The sequence below is a fragment of the Orycteropus afer genome, unplaced genomic scaffold (genome assembly GCF_000298275.1).
Source record: "Orycteropus afer afer isolate SDZICR_OR568_19922 unplaced genomic scaffold, OryAfe1.0 scaffold00030, whole genome shotgun sequence".
In the NCBI taxonomy this organism is placed as follows: domain Eukaryota; kingdom Metazoa; phylum Chordata; class Mammalia; order Tubulidentata; family Orycteropodidae; genus Orycteropus; species Orycteropus afer.
This window is the reverse complement of record NW_006921617.1, coordinates 10,246,248-10,261,411: the sequence shown is the minus strand read 5'-3', so window position 1 is coordinate 10,261,411 and position 15,164 is coordinate 10,246,248. Positions and strand designations below refer to the sequence as shown.

Genomic DNA, 15,164 nt, shown 5'->3' with positions numbered 1-15,164 from the left:
TGTATGAAAAGTGAATTTACTCTGTAAATCTTCACCCAAATCAAAATAAAATTTAAAATAAATAAATAAAATCAATTATTAAAAAAAAATTAAGATAGTGATATGGTTATAGGATTTGGCCAACATTCCTCCCCACCTCATTACATCTAAAAGGTCTAAATCCTTGGGTTGATCTCAAAATTTATTGGATTTTTTTAAAAAACCTTTAAGCTGAAATTTGCTATGGAATACATGCTGAATTCTTGGGCCTACATAGATAACTTTAGTCCTCTTTTATTTTTGTAAGTGCCAATCCAGTTAGACCTACTTTTTAGAGGTTGCATCAAAAATTGACCCCATGTTTTTGTTTTGTTTTGTTTTCATTATCTTACATTGAGGACATTTCCTCTTTTCCTTAATTGATCCCTAGGAAATAGAAGACTTAAATTCTTCAGTCTTAAGAAAACGTATATCATACAATTTAAAAATAGTGTTACTTTGCTTTAGTCAGTAACTATATATGTGCTGTTATAAAATTGTCTTGCTGTTAAATTTCTAAAAATTGAATTGGTTTCTCATTGCATTTGAAATTTTGTCCTTTCAAGTTTCATATCCATCTTAAAGTGATAGTAGTTTTTAACCTTTGAACTTTAAATGTGTTCATCTCAAACTCAAAACTCACTGCCGTCGAGTTGGATCTGATTCATAGAAATCCCTCGTTGGGTTTCTGATGCAGTATCACTACAGAAGTAGATTGTCCAGCCTTCCTTCCTAGGAGTGGCTGGTGGGTTTGAACTGCCAGCCTTCTGGTTAGCAGTCAAATGCCTTTGGTAGTTTATTATCTGTTAAACACCAGATGTGTTACAGGAATTAATATAATATCTAAACACTTGGTACTCAAAATGTGTTCCATAGGCCAGCAGCATTTGCATTGCCCTGAAGGTTATTAGAGATGAAAGTCTCAGACCCAACCATAGACCTAGTGAAAGAGAGCTTGCATTTTAATAAGATCCCCTGTTGATGAGTATGCATCTTAAAATTTGAGAAGCACTGATCTCTAAAGGAGATCATTGTAAATTTATTTTCTGTCAGCGTAAATCTATCTATTCTTTTCCTTTAATCTTAATAATTTTGATTTTTAATATTGGAGTACTAAACTATTAAAATATTGATGCTTTTTTTTCTTTTTGTATTGTGATTTGGGTGAAGATTTTCAGGGCAAAGTCACTTTCCATACAGCAGTTTACATACACTTTCTCTCATGTCATTGATCACAGTTTACCACAATGCAACAGCTCCCCTCACACTTCCTCCCCATAGTTACCTCTTCCCGGTGTCCATCCCTCCATGCACTCCTGACCCTGAGCTGTCTCCCTGTGCATAAGTAGCCCTTCTTTCTTCCATGATTGTTCTCTCCAAGGAATGGATCTATCTGAGGTAAATATTCAACTCATATGTCTGTCTTTCCTTTGGCTGGAAACTACGAGTGTGGGTTCAATTCCAGACCTGAAGGGCAGCTAGGGGCCATAGTCTTAGTGGTTCTACCAGGCTCTATCGGACCAGCAAACCTGGTCCCCCCGCCTTTTTTTTTCTCTCCAAATGATTTTGAGTTTTATCCACATTGTTCTCCCTCTCTATCCAAGATCTCCTACATGAATCCCCTTCCAAGTGGATGACAGTGGTAGCCAGGCACCATCTAGTTCTTCTGGTCTCATAGTCATATACGCTGCAGATCAGATGGTGTACCAGTTGTTTGGACTAATTGTTTCCATGAATTTTGGGTTTCTTCATTCTTCTTTGCTCTGGATGAGGAGAGACCCATCATTGCATCTAGATGGTAGCTTGCTAGCTTTTAAGATCTCAGTTGCTACTTGCCAAAGTAGGAGGTGGAACAATGTTTTATATAGTATGTTATGCCAGTTGAGCTTGCTGTCCTCTGCAGCTATGGTCCCAAGCCCACAGGTTCAACTACTCGGTCCCTCTGGGTAGCTGGCTGTGACCAAGCAGTGACCTTGACAACCTTGCCCTTTGTCAGCTCTACTATACACCTGGGAATTCTGATCATTCATATAAATTTATAGGACCATTGTCTGTCAACCCTATACATTTTCTTGGATACACTCCCCATTTCATAGATACACCTAATAGTTCAGCCTGTCCACCCATCTATCCACCCATATACCCATGTTTGCCTTCACTGACAATGCAGTACTATATGTGCAAAAGGGTTCATCTTTCTTATCTGTACCTCCCATGTACCTCACTCTGTCTTTCTCATCCTCAGTGCCACCATATTGGTCATTCACATTTGGTACATTGCCCTTCTCTTCACCCAAATCAATATTTATCTCTATCTATCTAACAGCATTCCCTCCCCTTCCCTCCCACCCCTGGTAACCAACAAAGAAAATGTCCTCCAATAGATAAACCTTTCCTTAACTTTTACAGTAATGGACTAATACAATATTTGTCCTTTTGTGATTGACTTATTTCACTCAGCATAACGTCCTCCTAGTTCATCCATGTTATGCGGTGTTTTGCAGATTCCACATTATTTTTTAGTGTTGCATAGTATTCCATTGTGTGTATGTACCATAGTTTGGTTATCCATTCCTCAGTTGATGGACACCTAGGTTGTTTCCATCTTTTGGCTATTGTCAATAGTGCTGTGATGAACATGGGTGTGCATATATCTGTTCTTGTCATGGCTCTCACTTCTTTAGGGTATATACCTAGTAATGGAATGGCTGGGTCAAATGGTATTTCTAATTCCAACTTTTGAAGGAATCACCATACTGCTTTCCACAATGGTTGTACCATTTTACAGTCCCACCAGCAGTGTGTGAGTCCTAATCTCTCCACAACCTTGCCAGCATTTGTTATTTTCTGTCTTGTTGAACTTTGCTGCTACTGCTGGAGCAAGATGGTATCTCATTTTTGTTTTGATCTGCATCTCTCTGATAGCTAATGATCATGAGCATTTCTTCATATGTTTGTTGGCTGCTTGAATGTCATCCTTGGTAAAGTGTCTATTCATGTCTTTTGCCCATTTTTTAATTGGATTGTTTGTCTTTTTGTTATTGAGGTGTTGGAGTTTTCTGTAAATTCTAGAGATAAGTCCCTTGTCAGATATGTCATTACCAAATATTTTTTCCCAATCTGTAGGTTCTCTTTTGACTCTTTTGCAGAAGTCTTTGGAAGCACATAAAAATTTAATTTTTAGAAGGTCCCAATCATCTGGTTTCTCTTATGCTGTTTGTGTATTTTGAGTTACACTTGATAGTCTACTTATGCCATATATTAGGGCCCTTAAATTTGCCCCTAGATTTTCCTTGAGGAACTGTATAGTTTTAGGTTTCACATTTAAGTCTTTGATCCATCTGGAGTTCATTTTTTTGTATGGTATGAGGTACAGATCTTGTTTCATTTTTCTGCAAATGGATCTCCAGTTTTGCCAGCACCATTTATTAAACAAGTATTCTCTTCACCATTTAATGGATTTTGGGCTGATGCTTTTTTTCTTAAAACTACAAATGTACTTCATTGTTTTTTAATTATTGTGGTAAAATCACATAAAGTTAGGCATTTTAAAGTATGCAAAGCAGTGACATTTAATAAATTCACAATGTTTTGTAACTACCACTTTTATCACCCCAACAGAAAAAATCCTATCTATTAAGTCATAAGGCCCCCGCCCCTTCCTTTAGCCCCTAGCAACCACCAGTCTGCTTTCTGTCTCCATGGATTTATCTGTTCTGGATATCTCATATAAATGGAACTGTACAATATATAAAGGAGCTCTGGTGGCACAGAGAATATGCATTCAGCTACTAACCAGAAGGTCAGAGTTTCCAACCCACCAGCTGCTCTGCAGGAAGATGATGAGGCAATCTAATTCTATAAAGATTTACCACCTTGGAAACCTAGTAGAGGTTACTATGAGTTGGAATTGACTCAATGGCAGTGAGTCTGGTTTTTTTTGTTTTTTGTTTTTTTCCTTGGTTTTACACAATATGTGATCTTTTGTATCTGGCTTCTTTCACTTTCCATAATGTTTTTAAGGTTCATCCACGCTGTAGCAGGTATCAGGACCTCATTCCTTTTTATAGTTAAGTAATAGTCACTTATGCATGTGCCTCATATTTTACTCCTGAAGGAATCTCAAGGTCCTAAGAGTCCTCTTGGTGATGACCTGTCCCTCTGTCTGGAAGGAGATCACAAGAAACAACCTTTTGAGGAATCCACAAGAAATAGTGGAGATGGTTTAAGGTAATTTAGGGCACTTTGGTAATTTTTTTTTTTTTTTTTTTTTGCTTTTTAATAAGCTGTTGATGAGCTCCCATTACAAGGAGTTCATATAATTAAACCTTTTATCTCTCTCAGCATATAGTTTGTTATTCTGATTGTATTTCTATTTTTTAAAATGTTTTCCCCAGCTTGTGACCAATTGAAGGCTTCTATCCTTTAAGGTAGAGTTAGTAGGTATTACTTTTATATACTTTTTGCGCTTCAGTCAAGCAGTTCTTAGTTCCTAGCCTTGTTGCTCTATCCCTTTAAAGACCAAGTTATCTCTTCTGGGTTTGTATTTCTAAAGTATGTGCAACACTGGATATTGTATAAAAGCATTTATAAGCTTAGGTGAATTTCCAACATTATGTGACCTCTCCTTTTTACTAATTTCAGAATATTCATTAACTAATAATACCTATATTTATGTAATATTTTGCTGTTTAAAAGAACTGTTGCTTTTAATACATGTATCACATTTAATCTGTCATCATAGTAACTCACTGAGATAGGTTTTATTACTCCATTTTTTGTTATAGATAACAAAAATACAACTCCAGAGAAGTTAAATGTCTTGTGTAAGCCCACATAGCTCTCAAGTTCTGGAGCCCGAGCTCTTACCCAGCCCACATCTACAAACTGAAACCTAGGGCTCTTCACACCTGTCTAGAAGCTAGAAGCAGGCTGGGAGTTAATTTAGTTTCAATTCTGGAGTGTTACAAAATTTTATAACTACAAAATTAATTGGTTTCCCAGTGGAATTTATTCTGAGTTTCTTATATACTGAAGTTATTTAAATTACCTAGGAAAAATTTTTATAGGAATATCATGGAATTGAGACACAAAATTACTGTATCATTTTCCTTGGGGTTTTCTTGTCAGCCAAAACCAGAAGCTATACCCTGCCTTCAATTTTGATTCATCTTCTGCCTCTAGTAGCTAGATAAGACCTTACTGTTAATAATTCTGTATTAACAGAGGTTTATCATTATGTTTGACTTTTAATGTTCACCCTATTTCTTTAGTAGGAAATAAGTTTTATCGCTCTCATGTATTTAGATTTTCAGATTCTACTTCAAAGACTTCTCTGCAAGAAGAATTGACTACTCGGGTATCATCTCCTGTATTTGGAGCCACCTCTAATGTGAAAAATAGTTTACGTTTGAATACAAGTTTGTCTCCTTCTCTTCTAGAGACTGGGAAAAAAAAACATCTGAAAATAGCCCCTTTCAGCAACACATCTAATTCTAAAACAGAGAAAACTAGATCAAAATCTGAAGATAGTGGCCTTTTCCCACATCAGAATCTTGAGTCTAAAGTGAACATGGTCGTTACCCATTCATGTTCTAACAAAGAGATGCTGGTGTATAAAAATACAAGTGACTCTTTAGGTGCACAGAATAGTGAAGATCATGTAGGAGATGCCATGATTGATAAACATTTAGTGCCTCTGAAACCACTGGGAAGCAGAACATCCAAAAGGAAGAAAACTGAAGAAGAAAGCGAACATGAAATAAACTGCCCTCAAGCTTTTGATAAAGAAAATGCTTTTCCTTTTCCAGTGGATGGTGAGTTTTCCACTAATGGGGACTATATGATGGATAAACCTCTAGATCTGTCTGATCGGTTTTCTGCTATTCAATGTCAAGAAAAAAGCCAAGGAAGTGAGGTCTCTAAAAACAGATTTAGGCAAGCGACTCTTTATGAAGCTTTGAAGCCCATTCCAAAGAGTTCTTCCTCAAGTCGTAATGCCTTGAATGGGAGCTGTGTGCTAGCCAGAGATTCACCAGAGGATCCCTGTTTACAGGAATGCGTTCTCCAGTCGTTAAGTAAATCCTCTCCAGATAATAAAACACCATTACAGATAAAAGAAGAAAACCCTGTCTTTAAAATCCCTTTACATCCACATGAAAGTTTGGAGACAGAGAATCTTTTTGATGATGTGAAGGTTTGTGTTAAGTGTTCAAAGATTTTTTTATTAAAATGGCTGTTTGTGATTTCATCCAGATGCTAATAATTATTTCTGGTTTAGGGTGCTACTTCTCATGAGCCAATAAAAATGAAAACCAGGTCAGCCCATGGAGCATGTGAACTTACATCAGTCCTTCAGTTAAATCCATGTAGAATTGCCAAGACAAAGTCTCTACAAAACAACCAAGGTAAGGACACTGTACATATGATTTTCTTCCCTTTTAAATGATTTTATTTATTTTTATTATTTTTTATTGTGATTTGGGTGAAAGTTTACAGAGCAAATTCATTTTCCATATAGCAGTTCATACACATTTGTTTCATGACATTGATTGCAATGCACACAATGTAACAGCCCTCTTCCCACTTCCTCCCTTTATGCCTGTGTCATTCTTTCCCATGTATTCCTGCCCTCTGAGCTATCTCCCTGTGCAAATACTGCCCTTATGATCTCCCATGGTTGATTATTCTAAGAAGTGTACCTACCTGGTTTAAATGTTCACCCTATACTCTCATCTGCTGTTTGGCTGGAAGCCACAGGAGTGAGTGGGTATATTCCCTTTTGCCTGAACATACCTGATCATTCAGCCCCTTTACCTATGTATGGGAGCTCTGGTGGCGTAGTGCCTAAGGCATTTGACTGCTAACCAGAAGGCTGGTGGTTCAAACCTACCAGCCACTCCTCAGAAGGAAGATTGGGCGATCTACTTCCGTAAGGATACTGCCTCAGAAACCCAAAGAGGGGGTCACTATGAGTCAGAAACGACTCGACAGTAGTTAGTTTTGGTTTGTACCTATGTATAGATTAATGTTTATTATTATTGATAATGCAGTATTGTGCATGTAAAAGTGTTTATCTTTGTTGTCTATACCTCTTGTGCACCTCTCTGTGTCTTCCTTTTCCTTAGTGTTACTGTGTTATCATTTGTTTTTGTGGTATATTGCCTTTCCCTTCATCCAAATCAATACATGTCCCTTACCTAGCTAGCAATTTTCCCTTCCTTCCCCTCCCCTCCCATCCTTGGTAACTAACAAAGAAAATTTCCTTCCATATATAAACCTTCCGTGACTTTTTACAATAGTGGACTAATACAATATTTGTCCTTCTGTGATTGATTTATTTCACTTAGCATAATGTCCTCCAAGTTTATCTATGTTATAAGGTGTTTTGTGGGTTCTGCTTTTCTTTTTGCAAAAAAAAAATTGTGATTTGGGCAAAAGTCCACAGAGCAAGTTCACCTTCCAAACAGCAGTCCATACGTGCTGACATGATGCTGACTTCAACTCCCCACAAAGCAGCAGCTCTCCTCCTACCCACATCCTGCAGCCACCTCCTTCTTGTGTCCCTCCAAATCCCTGGACCGATTCAGCCACCTGGTGCTGAGATGGGAAATTGAGTCAATGAAGGCTCAGTAGGGCCCAGGGCCCACAGCTGGTGATGCCTACTCTGTGGTCTCCTATAGGGACACGGTCTCATCCACAGGCAGCCATAGCACTTCTACTACTGTCAGCTTGGCCAGGAATACTGTAGACCTGGAGGAGACTGGCATGGCTGTCTAGGTCAGTGTCAACACCCTCCCAGATGTCTCTGTGGATGATGTCAAGTCCGTCTCCAAGGGGCTGTTGAGCTTCAAGCCACTGCCTCCTTCGCCACCTCTGGCCCAAACCCATAACCACTCAATTGCCCAGCCAAAGAAGCCAGGCAGAGAGGACCTCCAGTCTCCCTCCTCTGAGTCTTCCCACTCAGGCATTGTCTTCTTGGCTCCGTGGAACCACAGCCCACCGGTGGGCACTGCACCCACTGCTGGGCCTTCATCAACACAACATTCACCCTCCTCTCCCATCTACACTTCCATCTCCCCTGCCAACCCTGGCACCAAGAGGCCGCTGGACGCCCATCTGGCTTTGGTCAACCAATACCTCATCAGTCCCTTCTCACTGACCCAGTCACCCCCACACCTGAAAAGCCCCCCTGCACAGGCCACGGCAGCTGGGGGCTGCCTTCCACCATCCTCCCCCTCTGGCCACCCAGACCAGATGGGCGTGAACCAGCACTTTGTCATGGTGGAGGTGCATCACCAAGACAGTGAGCCAGATGTGAACAATGTGAGGGTGCTACCCCTGACATGTGCCTCCACACTCTCTCAGCTGTCTGATAGTGGGCAGACCCTCAGTGAAGACAGTGGAGTGGATGCCAGTGAGGCAGAGCCCAGAGTGCCAAGCTGAGGCAGGCAGACAGAGTCCACTAAGAGTAGGAGCAGCAAGTAGTTGCCTTGGAATGAGAGGACCACAGAGGGGCCCACCAAGCCACCTGGGCTCCTGGAGCCTATGTCCACTCTCATCCACATGAAGAAGAATGCAGCCACCCTGGGCATTGCCATCGACGGTGGCGCCAACACCTGCCAGCCCCTGCCAAGGATCGTCACAATTCAGCGAGTGGCTTAGACCACAACTACGGGCAGCTCAATGTGGGCCACGTGATCCTGGAAGTGAATGGGCTGACGCTTCAGGGCAAAGAACATTGGGAGGCCACCCACATCATCACCGAGGCCTTCAAAACCAAGGCATGTGACTACATTGCCTTTCTGGTCACCAAGTTCAATGTGATGCTCTAGGGGCTGAGGCCCAAGTGTCTCCACCACTGCCTGGCCTTGGCCCTGGTCCCTTCTCCCTCCTGGCACTGTCAGGCTCCCTGAGGGGTTGGGGCAACATGGCCAGGGTGGCAGGAAGATAGCCCTCCACTTCACCATGGTCCACTGGACACAGCTAGGGGAAGAAGAGAGCTGGGTGAGGCAAACACAAGGTCACAGCAGGACCTCGTGGTTCACAGTAGGTGCTCAGTCCACGTGTGGGTTGTGAGAAGGGGAGAAAAGAAGGGGAGAGGCAGAATGCCTGTGTCTTGGCATGTCCAGCAGAGGCTGGCCAGGGCCTGTTTGTGGTGGATGGAGGGTGCCTCTACCTCCAGCCAGCTGAAACCCATTCCACCCCCACACACCTGATCTTGTCTGGAGCCTTTGTCACAGTGAGACTTCATGGCTTAAGCCCCCAAACCCAGGGGGCATCTCACAGGACATTTAGTGCCACAAATAGGCATCAAGCACCTCCCCACTCACACCCCCATTCCTGGCTCCTTTTATCCCCTGTGGCATTCATTATTTATTTCCTTCCCCATACCCCTCGAGACTCCAGAGCCCTGTCTTTCCCTCAAACCCTCTCCCTATCCCAGAGGCCTTGCAGGTGACCAGGACCATCAGTGTATTTATATACAGAGCTCACGGCTTTACTTTCTCAATAAAGAAATAAAAACACAGTTTAAAAAAGAAAAAATGGCCCCCTGAGCCATCTCCCTGACACAAAACACTCCCCCTCTGCTCCCACATGACCAATCGCCCCAAGGGGTGTATCCACCAGATGCAAATATTCACCTCATATGCCTGTCCACTGTTGGGCTGGAAGCCACAGGATTGAGTTCAGTTCCAGACCTGAAGGGTAATTAGGGGCCATAGTCTTGGGGTCTCACCAGGCTCTATCAGACCAGAAACCTGGTCTTTTTTTCCCCATGATTTTGAGTTTTGTTCCACATTATTCTGTCACTCCACCCAGGATCTGCACGGATCCCTTTCTGAGTGGTTGACAGTGGTAGCCAGGCACCATCCAGCTCTTCCAGTCTCATGGTCATATGGGTAGAGGATCACATGGTCCACTAGTCCCTGGGACCAATTGTTTCCATGCATCTTTGGTTTTCCTCATTCTTTTTTGCTTTGCATGAGGAGAGACCAACTCTTGCACCCAGATGGCCACTTGTAAACTTTTAAGACCCCAGTCACTACTCACCAAAGTAGGATGCAGAACAATGTTTTTGTGTACTATGTTATGCCAATTGAGCTTGATGTCTCCTGCAACTATGAACCTGAGCCCACAAGTCCAACATCTCTCTCCCTCAGGGTAATTGGCTGTCGCCAAAAAGTCACCACAATTCTGACCCTTATCAGCTCTATTATGTATTTGGACATTCTTACAACACATAAGAAATACGTATGTAGAAATATCATCTGCCAGCCTTATACATGGTCATGAGTATATTTATATTTTGCCTAGACATACCTGATCATTCATCCTGTCTACCCATTTATTTGCCCATAGATTAATTAATGTTTGTTATCACTGACAACATAGTATCGTATATGTAAAAGTGTATCTTTGTTGTCTGTACCTATTGTGTATCTCTTTGTAACTTCCTCTTCCTCAGTGCCATTGTGTTGATCACTCACATTTGGTACATTGCCCTTTCCTTCACCCAAATCAGTACTTGTCTCTACCTATCTAGCAGTGTCCCCCTCCCTTCCCATCCCATCCCTGGTAACCAACAAAGAAAGCTTCCTTCCATATATAAACCTTTCCTTGACTTTTTACAATAGTGAACTAATACAATATTTGTCCATCTGTGACTGACTTGTTTCACTCAGCATAATGTCCTCCAAGTTCATCCATGTTATGCAGTGTTTTGCAGATTCTACATTATTCTTTAGTGTTGTATAATATTCCATTGTGTGTATGTACCATAGTTTGGTTATCCATTCTTCTGTTGGTGGGCACTTAGGTTGTTTCCATCTCTTTGCTTTTGTGACTAGTGCTGCGATGAACATGAGTGTGCATATATCTGTACATGTCCTGGCTCTCACTTCTTTAAAATATATACATAGTAATGCTATTGCTGGATCAAATGTCGTTTCTGTTTCTAGCTTTTTAAGCAGTTTCCATACCATATTCCACAGTGGTAATGATTTTAAATTAAGTATTGTAATATAAAGTATTGTTTATAGTCCTTACCAAAAAAATAAACTCACTGCCATCAAGTCAGATCCCACTCATAGCAACCCCTCCTTGGGTTTCTGAGGCAGTATCACTAGGGAAGTAGATTGCACAATCTTTCTTCTGAGGAGAAGCTTGTGGGTTTGAACTGCCAGCCTTCTGGTTAGCAGTCAAATGCCTTAGGCATTATGCCACCAGAGCTCCTATATAGTCCTTGAGTAGACTGCATTGTTGTGTGTTGGGAGTAGTATTCTTCTTTCATGTTTCTGTGTTTATAGGGCTATTCTCATTTATTTCATTTTACCTGTGATTTTCTTGCCATTGTGGTTTTTGAAAAATGTATTGAGATGTTTTAATACCCACCTTTATAGGTAATTATGTACAATTTGTTTATTTTATATAATGATTTCTTATTATCTACAGAAGCTTTAAGAAAACTTAATTATACAGAATCTTAAAGAATAAAAAAGTAGAATATCACCAAAACCTTGTTCCTCATCCCATAGATACCTGTCCTTTTTCTTTGCATTTGCATATATACATTTATGTGAATTTTTAAACTTCTTGTTTGAAAACATTGTTTGCCCTAATGCATATGTGAATCTTTTAATAATTTTGCTGTGTTTGAAAGGAGACTTTGTGTTTTTTCAGGCAACAGTTACTTCTCTACTTTATATATAGTATTTTTATTATTTTATTCTTCATTGGAAAAGTATTCCTTTAGTCTGCATTTATTGTCCTAAACCACATTCTTTAGTTGTCCTTCCAGCAAAGATTTTAGTCTCTGTATGAAAACATCCTTTCATTCTGATTTCTAAATTATTTTTAGCTTTATTTTTCCCCCTGACTGCTCTAGGGATTTGTCTCAACCTTTCACAATCTACTTAGAGTCAATATTTTACCACTTTATGTTCTGTACCTACACTTCATGTAGTCTTTGTTTATTAAATCCATATACATTGTAAACACCTCTAGACATTATCATACTTTTTAACTTTTTGAAAAACATTTTTAATGGAGATACAATTTACATACTTTAAAGCATACCCATTAAAGTATATAATTCCATGGTTCAAGGAGGGGTCACTATGAGTCAGTGTGACTCGACAGCACATAACAACAACAACAAGCATACGCATAGAGTTGTGTAACCATCACTAGAGTCTTAAGTTTAGAACATTTTCATCACCCTCAAAAGAAACCCTGTACCTGTCAGGAGTCCCTTTCCATTCCCCTCTTCCTTCTCCCCATCCCCAGTGTCTGGGACCCACTAATCTACTTTTAGTCTCTGTAGATTTGCCTAATCAAGACTTTTCATATAAATGGAATCTTATTGTCTCACTTATCTAGTGCTGCTATAAACAGAAATACCACAGTGGATGGCTTTAATGAACAGAAATGTATTTTCTCACAGTATAAGAGACTAAAGTTAAAATTCTGGGCGTTGGCTCTAGGGGAATGCTCTTTCTCTCTCTGTCCACTTTGAGGGAAAGTCTTCTAGGTTCCTTGGTGATCATGTATCGTGTATTCTCCCCTCCCCTCCATTTGTGCTTGCTTGCTTGCTTGACTGCTTAATCTGCTCTTTTATATCTAAAGAGATTGATTTTAGATACACCCTATACTAATACTGGGAGCTCTGGTAGCATAGTGGCTAAGACGCTTGCCTGCTAACCAGACAGCTGGCGGTTCAAACCCACCAGCCACTCCTCGGAAGGAAGGTTGGGCAATCTTACTTCCATAGTGATACTGCCTCGGAAACCCAAGGAGGGGTCGCTATGAGTCAGGGCTGACTTGACGGCACATAACAACAACAACAACATACTAATACTGGGAGCTCTGGTGGCATAGTGCTTAGGGCATTTGACTGCTGACTAGAAAGCTGGTGGTTCAAACCCACCAGCCACTCCTTGGAAGGAAGATTGGGCAATCTACTTCTGTAGAAATACCTCCTTGGAAACCTAAGGTGGGGTTACTACGAGTAGGAAAGTACTCAACAGCAGTGAATTTTGGTTTATACTAATACTGCCTTATTGATGTAACAAAGGAAACTCATTCCCAAATGGAATTAGAACCATAGTTATAGGAGCTCGGATGGATATACAGTACATATTTTGGGGGAGATACAATTCAATCCTTAACACTGGTCTTTAGTGACTTCTTTAACTTAGTGTAGTGTTTTCAATTTTCATCCATGTTGTAGTGTGTATTAGTACTTCCATTCCATTTTATTGCTGAATAGCATTCCATTGAATAGATATACCACATTTTCTTTATTCATTCATCAGTTGATGGACATTTAAGTTGTTTCTACCTTTTGGTTATTATGATGTTTTGATGTCTATTGATATTTTGTATATCTTCCTTGGAGAACTGTCTGTTCAGATCTTTTCCCCATTTTTAATAGGAATATTCATCTTTTGATTACCAAGTTGTAAGAGTTCTTTATATATTCTAGATACAAATCCCTTATCTGATATAAGATTGGCATGTATTTCTCCCATTCTGTGGGTCTTGTAGTGTTTTAAAATGATAAGAATTTCAAAAATCAGTTTTTAATTATATATTTTTTCCTCCTTATCTAAGATATATCCTTTGAAAATATCCAGTGGAGTATAGATCCAGGAGCAGATCTTTCTCAGTATAAAATGGATATTACGGTAATAGATACAAAGAAGGTAAGTTAAAAAGTAAAACAGAAACCCAGTTGGTTATTAACTCTAGTGAGTTATTAAACAGTCTTCTCTCCTGATCAGTTTTGTCACTTTGAGATAATCGCATACCTTTTAAACTTCTTTTTATGTCTTCAGAACAACTGAGAAATAAAAATGCTACTCTTCCAATTTTATGCTATTTTTGAAAGGATAATGACACTTTCTGACTCTGAACTGACTAAAACTTTAATCAATTGTATATAATAAAAAATTCTATTTATAAACTTGTAATAATTTTATTTGTTATCAGAATAATCCATCATGTCTTGATTAACTTTTAAAATAATGGTACCATCAAGGAAACGATTCATTTTCCCAGTTGTATGTTTTTAAAAATATGTTACATTTTTTAAAAATTAAAATTCATAGTAAAAATATTCTTTTGGCTTGTATTTAGGTTCTATATAGTTTGAGAAGTTGTCTTTCACTTGGTAATATATTAATAACAGAGTATTTAAGAGTTGCTAGAATAATAATGAGGAGCTCTGGTGGCACAGTGCCTAAGGCATTTGACTGCTAACCAGAAAGTTGGTGGTTCAAACCCACCAGCCACTCTGTGGAAGGAAGATGGGGCAATCTACTTCCATAAAGATTTACTACCTCAGAAACCCAGTGGAGGTTGCTGTGAGTCAGAATTGACACGATGGCAGTGACTTTGTTTTTTTGTTTTGTTTTGTTTTGTTTTTTGGAGAATAATATATACCATCAAGAAATCAAATTTAGTGAATAAAATTGTAGTTATTAATGTACATTAATGTTCATTACCATGAGGCATATGGAGAAGAAAGGGAGTTCAGTGCTAGGTAACTTCTTTTTCTTTGGGAGCAGTCTTTTTCCTAGGCTTGAGTGGAAATACTCTATATTGAAGCTAAAATGTTTTACAGACAATAAAACTTAAATTTATATCTATTCCTAAATGTAAAAAGTGAACATAAGACCATAAAGGGATAATTGTTAGAATTTGTATTTTACTTGTTTCTTTGTTTGTTTTATTTATTCAGAACAGCAATCAGTCAAGATTAGGAGGAGGAGAGACAGTGGACATGGACTGTACATTGGTTAGTGAAACTATGCTTTTAAAAATGAAGAAGCAAGAGCAGAAGGAAGATAAAAGTCCAAGTAAGAAATGAATTTTTGTTTTTTAATTTTAATAGAAATGTGGAGGGAAATTGAGTAGTTGCTGCTGAAATCTTCTGGTCCCACAAGCCTAAAATATTTATTATCTGGACATCTAAGAAAAAGTTTGCCAATCCTTCATTTAAAATCCTTCATTTTTTTACAGAGAGCATAAGGAAATCTTAAGATCACTGTGTCAGAAATATGATTTACCAAAGCTATTTGAGGGAGCTCTGGTAGCATAGCAGCTAAGGCACTTGACTGCTAACCAGAAGGCTGGTGGTTCAA

The 15,164-nt window shown here is 39.4% G+C and overlaps 1 protein-coding gene across 1 annotated transcript in view; it reads left to right on the top strand.

Annotated features, from left to right (window-relative positions):
- Nucleotides 1–15,164, top strand: part of RBBP8 (RB binding protein 8, endonuclease) — a 206,209-nt gene that overhangs the window by 163,655 nt on the left and 27,390 nt on the right. Inside the window, exons 9-13 of the mRNA XM_007935591.1 lie at nucleotides 4,136–4,248; nucleotides 5,326–6,214; nucleotides 6,299–6,425; nucleotides 13,633–13,724; nucleotides 14,762–14,879. Coding sequence (XP_007933782.1) covers nucleotides 4,136–4,248; nucleotides 5,326–6,214; nucleotides 6,299–6,425; nucleotides 13,633–13,724; nucleotides 14,762–14,879 — 1,339 coding nt within the window. The remainder of the gene's footprint in view (nucleotides 1–4,135; nucleotides 4,249–5,325; nucleotides 6,215–6,298; nucleotides 6,426–13,632; nucleotides 13,725–14,761; nucleotides 14,880–15,164) is intronic.